Source organism: Podarcis raffonei, chromosome 10, assembly GCF_027172205.1.
Source record: "Podarcis raffonei isolate rPodRaf1 chromosome 10, rPodRaf1.pri, whole genome shotgun sequence".
NCBI classification, from domain to species: domain Eukaryota; kingdom Metazoa; phylum Chordata; class Lepidosauria; order Squamata; family Lacertidae; genus Podarcis; species Podarcis raffonei.
In genome coordinates this window covers 54,953,428-54,967,618 of record NC_070611.1, presented here as the reverse complement: position 1 = coordinate 54,967,618, position 14,191 = coordinate 54,953,428, and the positions used below count along the sequence as shown (strand labels likewise).

At 45.0% G+C, this 14,191-nt stretch overlaps 1 protein-coding gene across 2 annotated transcripts in view; it reads right to left on the bottom strand.

The window, feature by feature from the left end:
- Nucleotides 1–3,570: 3,570 nt before the first annotated feature.
- TMEM178B (transmembrane protein 178B) overlaps nucleotides 3,571–14,191 on the bottom strand; it is a 287,332-nt gene continuing 276,711 nt past the window's right edge. For both annotated transcript variants that reach the window (XM_053405494.1, XM_053405495.1), the window contains one exon: nucleotides 3,571–4,708. In XM_053405494.1, the coding sequence (XP_053261469.1) occupies nucleotides 4,458–4,708 (251 nt within the window). In that variant the 3' untranslated portion in view covers nucleotides 3,571–4,457. The remainder of the gene's footprint in view (nucleotides 4,709–14,191) is intronic.

The following is a 14,191-nucleotide window of genomic DNA, read 5'->3' as shown; positions in this document are numbered from 1 at the left end:
AAAATTTGTAGAAGATCAAATGACAAATCCACAAAGAAAGACACTAAAGCGATGGAAATTGCTCTGTAAAAATAGTAATGGTTCAAATTAGGTGTCTGAGCTTCCGCTCATAAATAATTCAGCTCATCCAAACGAGAGGCGTTCTGCAGGCGTGTGGTGGAGGATTCCAGCCTTTTCCCCATACACCCTGCATTGCCACACAACATTTGTCTGATGAAAGTGCAGCTTTACACCACAAGCCAGATAAAACCGGCTTCGTCTTACTCTACCCTGTAGTTGTTATTGCTGGATCAATGAGACATTCTCACCAGAGGAAAACGTAGCAAAATTATGTGAAAAGAAAAGTCGCCGCTACCAAGCTTAACGTTCTTTAGTTTTTTGAGGGCTGGGCCAGAAGATCTTTTCCTGCCTGGGGGAAAGGAGAAGTTGGTGTCCACACCCAAATCCACGTATGGAAGCTGATCTGACTGGCAGGGGGCTCTGATTTCAGTACTGATGATGGGGCAATTTCCTACTGAAAGCAACAAGCTGGCTTAGGGCAGGGCTGGGGAACCTGCAATACCCTCCAACATTTCTCTGATGAATATAGGGATATCCTATTCCATCATCAAGGTTAAACCACAGAGCCTAGGGCTTGCCGATCAGAAGGTGAGTGGTTCGAATCCCCGCAACGGGGTGAGCTCCCATTGCTCGGTCCCTGCTCCTGCCAACCTAGCAGTTCGAAAGCACGCCAAAGTGCAAGTAGATAAAAAGGTACTGCTTCGGCGGGAAGGTAAACGGTGTTTCCGTGCGCTGCTCTGGTTCGCCAGAAGCGGCTTAGTCATGCTGGCCACATGACCCAGAAGCTATACGTCGGCTCCCTCGGCCAATAAAGCGAGACCCCAGAGTTGGCTGCAACTGGACCTAATGGTCAGGGGTCCCTTTACCTATTCCATCATCATCATTTTACTATTTATACCCCACCCATCTGACTGTGTTGTTCCAGCCACTTTGGGAGGCTTCCAACACAGGAGCAGAAAATAAGCTAACTCACTTGGACTTTTATTCACAAGTGAGTCCTCATGATTTTCATGGAACTCACTTTTTATAAAGAACAGCTCAGATGTGAGTGTTCATCACTTGGGGAGGCTGAATGTGGGAATGGGTCATTATAGATCAAACCTCACAGACAAAATGCTCATATTTCCTGATGGCATCTCAAATCATTACATTTGACAAGTCATGAATGATGGGAGTTAACGAAGTCATGAACTATGAGAGTTGTAGTCCACCAACATCCAGAGGGTGCCATAGGATGAATATAAAAATGTCCACACTGGGAATGTTCTGTGCAATTCAATACCTACTATTGCTGTGCTCTGTTAATTGTAATATTTTATTATTCTGTGGGTTTTTAACTGTTTTGTTCTTCATGGTTCTAATTTGCCCTTAGGGGCTTTCATGTTTGTGTGTTTGTGTATGTGTGGGGGGGGGGGAGGGAGAGAATAGCAAAAACCTGATTTGTTGGAGGAGGCAGTCTATGTACTCTGCAACATACTCAACCTACTCATTAATTCAGCCTCATTTCAACAAAAGCCGCAGAAAACAAAACCTTTCCCCCCTCCGATTATGTGTCAAGAAATAACTGACCTCTGGTCAGCAGACAATAAACTCTTACATCAATAAATAGCACTATGTCCTTGATATTCTCTGCCTCAAAATGGACTGAATATCTAATAATAAGGTTTCAGGACTGACTTAGAGGAAGAGAAATGGGGGGGGGGGGAGAAGGATCTCAACACGATTGAAATTCCAGCACACCCATTAACACCCATTCCAAAATTAAGGAATGGAGTCATTTCATTCCCCTGCTCCTTCTTTAATCACTAATCTGCTGATAACCTTTATGATTGTCCATCCTCACAGGTTTGTATTGGCACAAATCTATGAGCTGACAACTTGGGAGAGGGATATTAACTCAGCTGGGGTGGCAGCATTTTTTAATTGTGGAAAAGTAAACCAAATAAGAGTGGCAAGCAACCTTAGATGGATCTCTAAGATCTCAATGGGGAGAAAATATGCAAGTTCTGCACCTACCACCTGAAACCCCAAAGTCCCACCAAGTCTTCTGCTATGTCATTTACACAGATGCGTAGATAGGCCTTGAGGAAGCTGACATCAGGAAGATGCTGCAATCTTTGAAAATTGGTTCAAAATACTTGAAAAAAGCTGGCTTGTGCATCTTTGTTACTGATTTTTTTAAAAAAAGAACGTTCGCTAATGACTTTTTAACTTTAGTTGATATGAACTTAAATGATTGAAATGGGCTAGGTTTTCTCCTCCTTGCACATCCATCCAGAGATGTTGCACTGTGTCAAAGCATGGGGACCCTCAGGCTCAGGGGCCAAATGTGGCCCTCCAGACCTCTCTGCCTGGCCCTTTATTCTCTCCCTAGGCCATGCTCCCCTCTATTAGCCCCACCTCCAACAGCTCCATGTCCTCCTCAGGCGATGCTGCTTGGCTGGAATGTATTATTGAACGGTGGTGGCCTGGATGGAGAAGTGTGTATATGTGTATCTCAGGTCTTTAGCCCCACCTACTTTTGCCTCTGGCCACACCCACTTTTGACATCTGACAACCTTACACTGGGATGTAGTGCTTGGAAGGTTGGCCAAGAAGGAATGAAACCCTTGAGATGAAAAAAGTTCCCCACCTCTTCCTGTACATCTTCCTGTACAATTCATCATTCAATTGATGCCCCTAACCTAGCCGTACTTCTGCCTTTTCTTTTCCCTAGTCTGCCACCTTGTATTGGGATGATTCAGATCTGAGGTCATCTCCCCCACTGCCTCCCCCATTCATCCTGTTGCTCCTTTTACTATGAAAATCATTCAGAAAATTATCCCAGATCTTTGGTATGGATGATGAGAGGGACCAAGCACAGAGAGAGAGAGAGAAAGGAAGGAAAGAAGAAAAGGAGAGGGAGGGAGGGGGGAGGGAGGGAGGGACAGAGGGAGGTGTCCAGTTGCAGAATCACAACACACCAGACAACCTTTGAGCTTATGGGAAAATGGATTTTCATTCTCAGCCTCCAACCTCTTCCACCCCATACGTGTGGAGGAGAAGTTTTCTTGCAAGGAGATATCTGGTGACATAGGGTAGCTTCTGATGACAATGTATGAAGCATCTTATTTTGATGAACATGAACATAGCAAGAGGCACCACCCCTCAACATGACCAACGCTCCTTCAGAATTCCCCACCTCTCCTCCACAACGGCTTCTTTACCCCCATTGTTTTTCATTGACAAAATGGCGGCAACAACAACAAAATCTCCGCCAGAGTTCCTCCTGCACAATCACCCCAAAGTTCAACCAACCACAAAGGCCTGTATCTCCCCTCACCCAACGCTACCTACAATGCCTTCCATCCAGCCCGTGGGTGGAAAATCTCCTGCTGTTCCATAGGCAAGGGAGAAACACTTGCAGAACAAAATCCGGCCCACGTGACTCAGAGAACAGACACATTTTCCTCATACATCCACAAGTCTTGATGCCTTGAGTCACAAACACAGAGAGGATGAGTTGGCAGATGATCACATTGCAATGTTTGAATTGGTTTTCCTTTTTTAAAAATGAAAAAAACAAAAGGAGAGGGGGAATTATACACACATGTATCACAGCATTTTAGCGAGGTGTTCTCCTGTGTTTTTCCCGATAGCAGTTCAGCTCTCTCTGTTAGGCCTAGATGTAAGGCAGTTGGAAGTTGAAAGCAGCATCCATGAAGCGTCCTCAGTCGCAGTTGTGTTCCGCAAGGTTCTTGATAATTTGCCTTGTTGCTTAAAGTTTAGCAAGGAAAGGGAACATTTTTAAAAAAAGATGTTCTCGTTCACCCCCTTTTATTGGTAAGTCAGACAAAATTAACAGGCAAGATTTTTGTTGTTGTTGTTTAAAAAGAGGAGAGTGTGCAGGAAAAAGGGAGGGATTCTGAAGATGGCCTTGAGGAGGTTACATTTTAGAGAGAGGTAACACAAATGTTTGATTTCTGTTTCCCCAATTTGCAACAGGCAAGATTGTGTGTGTGTGTGTGTGTGTGTGTGTGTTACCTTCCTATACAAACTCAGTTATCACATATCCCAAGAAACATCCCCTTCCCAAGCCCTACTGTAACCCACCCCAAACCAGCAGTAGTCAGATGAAACAATATGTTCACTTGACTTTTGGAACTGGGATGCTGAAGATGTGTGTTTTTGTTTGTTTTTAAAGAACTAGATGGAAGAGCAATGGTGCAGAAAAGCTATTTCCACCTCCAGGAGAAAGAACAAGAGCGATACAAAGTCTGTAGAGGAGACATAGGCGCCATATTGGACTCCACTCTACATTGGCACTGGCATCCATTTGAGATCTATATATGATATATGTTTATGTATATATATATATATTTATAATATGTATATTGGTAGGTTTGTTTGTGTCTGTTTTAGCACACTGTCCCATTCTCAGGTCTCGATTTGGGGCAGTTGGTCCTGGGGACAGGTTGAACAGAAGGGGCCAAGGTGCAGAAGAAGCCGGAGATCAGAGTGAGACCCAGGCCTCCCCATGCGCAAAACATGGACCAGCCGTAGCCATGGCTGATGTCATCTGGAAGTCCATACAGGTACCGGGGGTATCGGGAGAGCTCGAAGTTGATCCCAGCCACGCAGGTGCACAGCGAAATGATGCAGAAGGTTCCTGCAGAAAGAGAAGAAAAGGAGAAGAGGGAAAAGAAGGAAGGAAGGAAGGAAGGAAGGAAGGAAGGAAGGAAGGAAGGGGGAAGAGGAGGATGGAGATGGGTTAGACTTATAAAAAGCAATCAGGTTAATCTGAAGTGTCTTGGTTTGTTATTTTTCTCTCTTTATGTGTCTTCTACTCTCTGTTATTTTTTACCCCTTTTCCTGAACCTGCAATATAAAACAGATTTTTTTGTTGCTGCTATACTTACCTGGTATGATCCCTGAAGATTACCATATACATTTTTGAAAAATACTTGCTTAGTGATTGTTCTTTGTTTGTATTTGTTTTTTCTTCATCCCTTATTATAACACAATGGTTTGACTTGGTTATGCCAATTACTGTTATTAAGCAATTGATTCGATGTTTAGGATGTATTAAAAATCCATTAAAATGTACCAAAAAAGTAAAGAGCAATCGGTTGTCCACCGTGTGAAAAAAGAAGGGATTTGGGTGAAGCGGCTAGGGAAACCACAACAGTGTGGAATAGCGGTTAGAGTGTTGAACTACATGGGAGACCAGGGTTCAAATCCCCACTTGGACCAGTTACAAGTCACATTCACGCCATAATTTAAAGCACATTCAACACAAAATGGCTCCCCCCAAAGAATCCTGGGAAAACTGCAGTTTGCCCCTCACAGTTGCTATCACCCTTAACAAACACAGTTCCCAGGAATCTTTGGGGGAATCCATGCACTTTAAATATATGGACTGCATGTGACAACCATCTAAAATACCTCTTTGCAGTTGTTGTGAGGATACCATGGAGACAGGGGTGAACCATGTAGGCCACCTTGAGATCCTTGGGTGGAAATAAGATATAAATGTAATAATGAACAAAGAAAGGAACAAACACAGAATTTCACTGCAGAAACCCACTAAGATCAGTGAGGGTGATTGGCAAAAGGCACAGAGCCCTCTCTGTGGTGGTCCCACTGCTCTGGTGCTCTGTACTAGTGGATCTCTGGAAGTCTGTCATACATTGGTCATCCCAGTGGTTAGCCAGTTCCTGGCTACAGAAGCAGGGTTGGATTACCCTTTGTCCCCTTCCCAGTCCCAATTTATGACAATCCCTGACTCCAGCAAGTGGCACTCTGCACTAAGCATGCCAGAGGAACTGATAATAAATATTAAGAACTGGCTGAACGGGGCAGAAGGCGGAATCCTTGAACAGGGGAAGGAGATAAACTTTGTTTCCTGGTTGCAAGTGTTTTGCCTTTTGTGAGCTATGTAAGCCCCTAATCTATGAGGCTCTGCTTGGCTGGCTGTTATTTCCCAAATTTAATTTTCACTTGTGGTCCATCCTAGCAAATGAAATTGTAAGTCAACAAAAATATGATTCAGAGATCCTTAGACTAGTAGCTAGAAGTTCTGACTCCAGGCTCCAGAGACCTGCCTAATTCTCTGCTCCCTGTTGATAGTCTGGGTACATCAGTTTTGCTGCGATAAGGTCCATTGCTTTGTGACTCTGCTCCTAAATGAGAATGCCAGCTCTTTTTCCATCCCCAAAGAGTGGAGGCTGGGATTCCTTTCAATTCCAATTCCCCCAAAGATTTTAGTGAAGAATTGCAGCAAGTAAAATATAAGAAGGAGATAAGGAGCTCTCTTATTAAACCAAGTCAGAATTCCCCCCCCCATTTGTGGTATATATTCAAGGCAGTATCATGCCACTTTAAACAGTCTTCACTTCCCCCAATGAATCCTGGGAACTCTAGTTTGTTGAGAGTGCTGAGAGTTGTTTGGATACCCCTTTGCAGAGCTACAATTCCCAGAGTACCTTGGGGAGATGAATTGGTTGTTAAACTACTCTGGGAACTGAAACCAATGGACAAGTCAGGTCGACTGATTTCAGCAGGCCTGCTCTGAAGAGGAGTGTGTTTCACCCTAGACTTGTTTACGGAGTTTTCATTCTGGGTTCTTTTTGAGGAGGTTATGTGATGTCGTGTCAAGCAATTATCTCAAGTGTTGGCTCGGTTGGTAGAGCATGAGATTCTTCATCTCAGGGTCATAGGTTTGAGCCCCACATAGGGCAAAAGATTCCTGCATTGTTGAAGTTTGGATTAGATGACCCTCGTTGTCCCTTCCAACTCTACAATTCTGTGATTCTAATTGTTATGCCACACTTTCCAGTAAATTTCTCCATCTCTTTCTTTACTGAAAAAGTCCAATTTTGCTGGATCTGTCTGTCTGTCTGTCTGTCTGTCTATCTATCTATCTGTCTGTCTGTCTGTCCATCAGTGGTACCTCTGGTTACATACACTTCAGGTTACAGACGCTTCAGGTTACAGACTCCGCTAACCCAGAAATAGTACCTTGGGTTAAGAGCTTTGCTTCAGGATGAGAACAGAAATCGTGCTCTGGCAGCGGGAGGCCCCATTAGCTAAAGTGGTGCTTCAGGTTAAGAACAGTTTCAGGTTAAGAACAGACCTCCGGAACGAATTAAGTTCTTAACCCGAGGTACCACTGTATTTGTCTGTCTGTCTGGTTTTGGATGCTCCTGTATATATTCCAACAGGTAGACCCAGTGCTCCTTCACCAACCAGTTTCTATCCGCCCTCCCCAGCCCCCAAATATGTGCAAGGCAATCCAACATTGTGCACATGGACCTGGCCCAAGAAATTCAGCATCCTTATTAGCTACTTAAATTATTCCGCAGCCTTATCAAAATTATTGAAGAATAAAACTCCACTCCCTCCCTGCTGTGTGGTGACAAGGCCCATTCTGCCAGAGCAGCTCTGAAGCAAGCGCCTTCTGTGTGCGGATTAAACGCCTCAGCAGCACAAGGCTCTCGAGAGCGCTTCATTGTTTGGCACGCACTTGCATGGAATATAAATGATTGTTTAATTACACACTGTAGCCTCATCATCGGCTAACAGACGGGCGTGTGGCAGATAGGGTTTAGTTTAAATCTGCCCTTATTTATGAAAATGCCTTGGAAAAGGGGAAGCGACCCGATTGGCTGATGCAGGGACTGTGCAATGTGAGATCACAAATCCTCCTGGATTAGAATATAGACACACACACACAACTCTAGGAGCCAGAATCACAATAGACCGACCGAGATTGTTTTAGTATGGTGGATTTGGGCCAGTTCAACACAGGTTCCCCAGCAACAAGAGCAGCTGTGTGCCTCCCTCAGCCAAGCACACACTGCAAAATCATGTGTGGAAACCTTTGTGTGACCAAGGCTGTGTCTGTTTCCATGTCTGTGGCAGCGGAGAGGGTGAGGGGAAAACTGAGAAGGCAAAAATGGCTGCTTGCTGTCTTGCTAAAACAGCTTGGCAGATGGTAATCTGGACCTGTACAAGGTGTGATTCTCCAAAGCTTGCCGCTATTGTGTGGCTGTCCATCAAGCCTTTGCTGCCTGTCTCAGTACTGAACAAACAGAGTGTGTGTGTGAGAGAGAAGGGTCGTATCACAATGGCAGAATATCTGCTTGGCATGTAGAAGGTCCCAGGTTCAATCCTTGGCACCTCCAGCTAAGGCTGGAAAAGACCCCCGTCTGAATCCCTGGAAAGCCAGTCAGTGTAGACTGGGGGTGGGGAACCTAAGGCCTGGGGGCCAAATACAGCCCTTCAAATCTCTATGTCTGACCTGTCTGAGACACTCGCTAGTCCATACCACTTGCCCAGCCATACCTCCTACTGACTCGGCTTTCATACCCTCCAACATTTCTGCAATGAAAACAGGGACATTCTATTCCATGCCCTCCAATATTTCTCCAATGAAAATAGGGACGTCCTTTTCCATACCCGTCAATATTTTTCTGATGAAATTTGAGACATCCCCTCCAACATTTCTCCAATCAAAATAGGGACAACCTAAGGAAAAGCAGGATATTCTGGGATCAAATCAGAAAGCGGGATGGCTTCTGTAAATCCAGAACTGTCCCTGGAAAATGGGGGCACTTGTAGCGTCTGAGATTTGCACCCCCTTTGAGTGTATTTGCCTTGCTGGAATGACACTGGCTCTTCTTTTCCTGATAGGAAGACAGAGAGGGGTGTGTGAATGTGTATAGAAACCAGCTGACTGTGCCAAAGTGAAATTGTAGACAATACTGCTCTAGATGGACTAATGAACCGATTCAGTATAAGACAGCTTCCTAAGGCCACATTCGCTCTAAACCATTAAAATCTCTATGATACCACTTTAAACAGGCATGGCTCCCCCTAAAGAATTCTGGGAGATTTAGTTTGTTAAGGGTGTGAAGAGTTGTTAAAAAGGTAAAGGTACCCCTGACCGTTAGGTCCAGTCACGGACGACTCTGGGGTTGCGGCGCTCATCTTGCTCCATAGGCTGAGGGAACCGGCATTTGTCTGCAGACAGCTTCCGGGTCATGTGGCCAGCATGACTAAGCCGCTTCTGGCAAACCAGAGCAGCGCATGGAAACACCGTTTACCTTCCCACCTATTTATCTACTTGCACTTTGACGTGCTTTCGAACTGCTAGGTTGGCAGGAGCAGGGACTGAGCAACGGGAGCTCACCCCGTTGCGGGGATTCGAACCTCCGACTTTCTGATCGGCAAGTCCTAGGCTCTGTGGTTTAACCCACAGCGCCACCCGCGTCCCTGTGAAGAGTTGTTAGGAGATCCCTATTCCCCTCAGAGAGCTACAGTTCCCAGAGTGGTTTAACAATCAGTCCCTCTTCACCAGAAATTCTCAGAATTGTGGCTCAGTGAGTGGAATAGGAGTTGCATAACAACTCTCAAAACCCTTAACAAATTGCAGCTCCCAGAATTCTTAGGTGGGGGGGGAGCCATGCCTGTTTAAAGATATCATATCACTGTAACTATATGGTGTGAATATGACCTATGATCACTGAGTTTATGTGATAGCTTGATCAGAGGTTTTGAAAAGTCTGAGGTGTGTGTGAGAGAGAGAGGGAGAGGAAGATAGGAGCACTGAACTTATACTGAGTCCTTAAACCGAGGTCTTCCATCTCCAAGCATAATGCCCATTAGAGTTTCAACCTTGGTAGCAGCCCGTCTCCAACTTCATCAAGACCTCTGTTATAATTTGAGCTGACCTTCATTATTGGGAGAGAAGGACTCAACAGCTTCCAGAGCAATAAAGGGATTTTTAACACCCTTTCTTTTTTGACCTCACCGCAGCATAACCCATTCATCCATTCTATGGGATACGTATAATAGCCCCATTTCTAATCTTAAAAAGGAGATTGGTATCTCTGAATCTGACTTTGGCTTTTATTTTTAAAGTGATACTTGAGGGTAGCTGAAATTTGTCAGTTTGCAACCTTGGAAACGAGAGAACTCTGCCTTATCTATAGAACAGAGAGATAAGAAGACCAACTTCTACTGGTGAGGACGTGCAGGTTTAGGAGTTTGCAGACCTTTTCCTTCCTCCTTTTCCTTCTTCTTCTGAAGAATCCTGTGTTACTTGAAAGTTTACTCAAACATCTCCCCCCCCCCAAAATAAGGTAAAGGTAAAGGGACCCCTGACCATTAGGTCCAGTCGTGGGCGACTCTGGGGTTGCGGTGCTCATCTCGCTTTATTGGCCAAGGGAGCCGGCATACAGCTTCCGGGTCATGTGGCCAGCATGACTAAGCCACTTCTGGCGAACCAGAGCAGTGCATGGAAACACCGTTTACCTTCCCGCCGGAGTGGTACCTATTTATCTGCTTTCACTTTGATGTGCTTTCAAACTGCTAGGTTGGCAAGAGCAGGGACTGAGCAACAGGAGCTCACCCCATCGTGGGGATTCGAACCGCCGGCCTTCTGATTGGCAAGTCCTAGGCTCTGTGGTTTAACCCACAGCGCCACCCGCGTCCCCTAAAAATACTAGTGTACAAAATTGGATTCAGGGAGCCAAACCATTAATACTAATACATCAAATTCTGGAGCAAGTTCAAATGTGTCAGAATTTGTTTTGGTTCAGGCCATGAAAGAATTGGTATGGTTAACTGAGTTGAAAAGTTATTGTCCTGCCATAGAAATAAATATTTTTTATTTAAAAAAAGCATTATAATATTGAACTACATTACAACTGCTGCTGATGCTACTACAATTAGGATCTGCACCAAAACACTGCAATGTGGAGTGCTCCTTTCAGGGTGCCAACCAACCGGCCACACCCAGGATACTCTATCCCATTTCCCCTTCCTTCCTGTTTCCCATTCCTCCAATAGCCATCCAGCATTCCATGCCCACTGAGCATGCTCAGTCCTCACTGGGTACCATGACCCTGGAGTCAGCTGATACCAACAGTTTCTTCTGGACACATGACCATTAAAAAGCTGGGCAAAGCTCCACAACTTCCACAAGGCATATCACAATTCTTAGGCTAAAATAAGTCCTTCTCTCAGTGGCTGTCCAGAATTAAGTTTGAACCAAATTGGGCACTGGGTTTCTAGAAGTTTTCAGTCTTTACTCCATTGTCATTTTCCTGACTCATTCAGACATAATGGACCCCCCCCCCGCAATTATCTGTAATGTTACCAGAAGTAATAATAATAAGAATGAAACACTCTTATTCTTAGATTTTACTGGTCTCATTTTAGTTCCACGTTTGGTTGATGCTTCAGATTTTTCCTCCTCCTTAGCCTTAATGGTTCTATTCTTTGATAATATCACCTGATCCAATGCCTGGTGGCAGTATTAGCAAGGAGCCTAAATTGCCAGTAGTCCCATTATTTGCTTGCCATGACTTAGTTTTTTAGTGTCCCCAGAAGAATACATTCCGCTCATTTTGGCCTGGAACTGCCACTTCCCAAGATGAAGGACCTGCGTCGGAATCACCTCCCCACAGTAAGAAATGCTATGTGGGTCTCAAGTCAAAGATCTGATAGCACAGGAGAGAGCAACACAAAATAATGATTGACCTTCCTCATCCCTCCAGAGATCTGAGTGTCACAACCATGGCCTGGGTTCACTGGTGTGGTCAAAAACTGGCCCTAGCCGCATCGTGGAGGAAAATGCACTCTATCTGCCCTCACAGTTATGCAGGCATGTGGTCGTTATGCTGCTTGGCTGGATCAATTTTCAGCCTCTGCTGAAGTGTGGGGAAAATTACTCTGCTCATCCCATAGTGAAGAATTAGTCTGGCCACTCGACAAATTAATCAGGTGACCATTTCTTGTAGCCTGCAGTGCATGCAGCTCACAAATGAGTTTTGACACTGTGAACTGGAACACAGGAAGCTGCCTTATACAGAGTCCAATCATTACTCCATCTAGCTTGGCGTTTGTACATTGACTGCCAGCAAGTTCAGACAGAAGTCTTTCCTGGTCCTGAATTCCCCAAATCTAATTCCCAGGATTCTTTGGGGGGGGAGCCATGACTGTTAAAGTGCTACAAGAGTGTTTTAAAATTGATGGTGTGGATCTGATCATTGACAAGAAGCCTACAACGGAGCAAGGCAAGCCAGAAGTTACAGCACCATGAGCAACGGGAGCTCACCCCGTCGCGGGGATTCGAACCTCCGACTTTCTGATCGGCAAGTCCTAGGCTCTGTGGTTTAACCCACAGCGCCACCCGCGTCCCTGTGAAGACAGGCAGAAATCCATCAAACATAGCTTCTCCATCCTGGCTTCTCTTAGCTGGAAACATCTGTACCTGTGGAATTTCTGCCTGTCCCACAGGTGTTAGAGTCGCAAAGTCTCTGTCAGGGGTTGGGGAAAAGGTGGCAGCATTACTGCTTAGCAATTCATACTTGTTTTACGCAATTTGACTTATTGATTGTCTGCAAGGAACCTTCCTGTGATCTAGGTTTTGTGACGCAGAACCAAGATCAGATCAGTCAGATTTGCCTGGGCAAGTGCATCTTCCATTTCCTGTGAGTCAGTTCATAGCTCACATTCCATGTGGAAACCAGAGAGATGGTGAGTGTTTTATATGCATTTACATTGAAAAGGGTCGCAGTGAAATCCAGAATAATTGGGTGTGGGTGAAGAAGAAGAAGAAGAAAAGATTTATCATGCATTTCACCCCAAGAATAAAACAGGATATAATTAATTAAGAAAAAGGAGTTGTATGAATGCAACTTCTGTACTTTCTTGTCAATTACTATCAATTTACATATAGTCCACCCTGGAGTTGGACAACAGAAGTCAGTTTTTATCTAACTTAAGGTAGTAACAAAGGGCAATATCACTGGGTACTTAAAGGACTCAGTGCACTGGTCTATATGTTACAGATATCTCTGGGCAGATTAAGACGGTGAGTGGCTGGGACCTCACTAGTGCTGTGTTTTGCAGTGTTCTCAGCTGCAAACTAAACTAAACTACCATGTGGTGCTTTAGTGAGAATGAAATGGAGGTAGCAGAAGCACATACACCACCACAATTATGCTCAAACAGCATCAGATTTGGATTCCCCACAGTATTAGAGTGACCACTTCAGCATCACCTAATATGATTTGCAGAAAAATTGCATTTGATAATTAATATAAAGAGATGCAAATGAATGACTAATTACTATACAGTCGTACCTTGGAAGTCGAATGGAATCCATTCCAGAAGTCCGTTCGACTTCCAAAGCGTTCAGAAAACAAAGCGCGGCTTCTGATTGGCTGCAGGAAGCTTCTGCAGCCAATGGGAAGCCACGGAAGCCACGCCGGACATTCGTCTTCTGATAATCATTCAAAAACCAGAACTCTCACTTCCAGGTTTCGATTGTTTGGGAGCCTGTTTGTTTGGGAGCCAAGGTGTTTGAGATTCAAGGTACAACTGTAGTTTAAATAGAAGCACAGAACAAATCACCACAGTGGGGGAGATAGTGATCGGGTGACCCATGTGCCTATTTAGTCTTCTGTTTGGGCGCTTTTGATGGGCTGTCTCAAGCCCACTGCTGCGCTTCATTCTTTGGATTCTTTCTCTTTAGAGTTGGACTGGGCAGTCCTTTACACAAAGAAAGGCACCTGGACACCCTAAACAGCATGTTTATTGGGAAGTAAGTCCCACAATGTCCCAAGGGGCTTATTCTTTTGTCAAGATGTCCGGTAACAGCTGGCGGGGTGGCAGCACTCACATGATCCTTCTATCCCTTTCCACTTCCCCCCTCTACCTCCTGGTAAGTAGCAGCAGTATGGGTGACAGGTCAACCAACTAACACAGGCAACAGGAGTCAACCAACCAACACAGGCAACAGAAGGTCAACCAAACCACAGGGGCAACAGGAGGTCAACCTGCCCTGCCAACTGCTGCTTGTTTAGGATTGCAGCCTATGAATCAGGAAGTCCCCTGGTTAGGATCTTGTTTTTGTCACACACTTACTAAGTGGCCCTAAGTAAGCCATCAGTTCTCAACCTTATCCCACTCAATTGCAATATGGGGACAACAATACCCAGTGACTTTACAGGGTTGTTATAAGGCAGAGGTGGGGGGGTCTGTGGCTCTCCATATGTTGATGGGCTCTAACTCCCCCCATCAGCTCCAGTCAGCATGGCCACTGGTCAAGGATGGTAGGAGTTATAATCCAGCAACTACC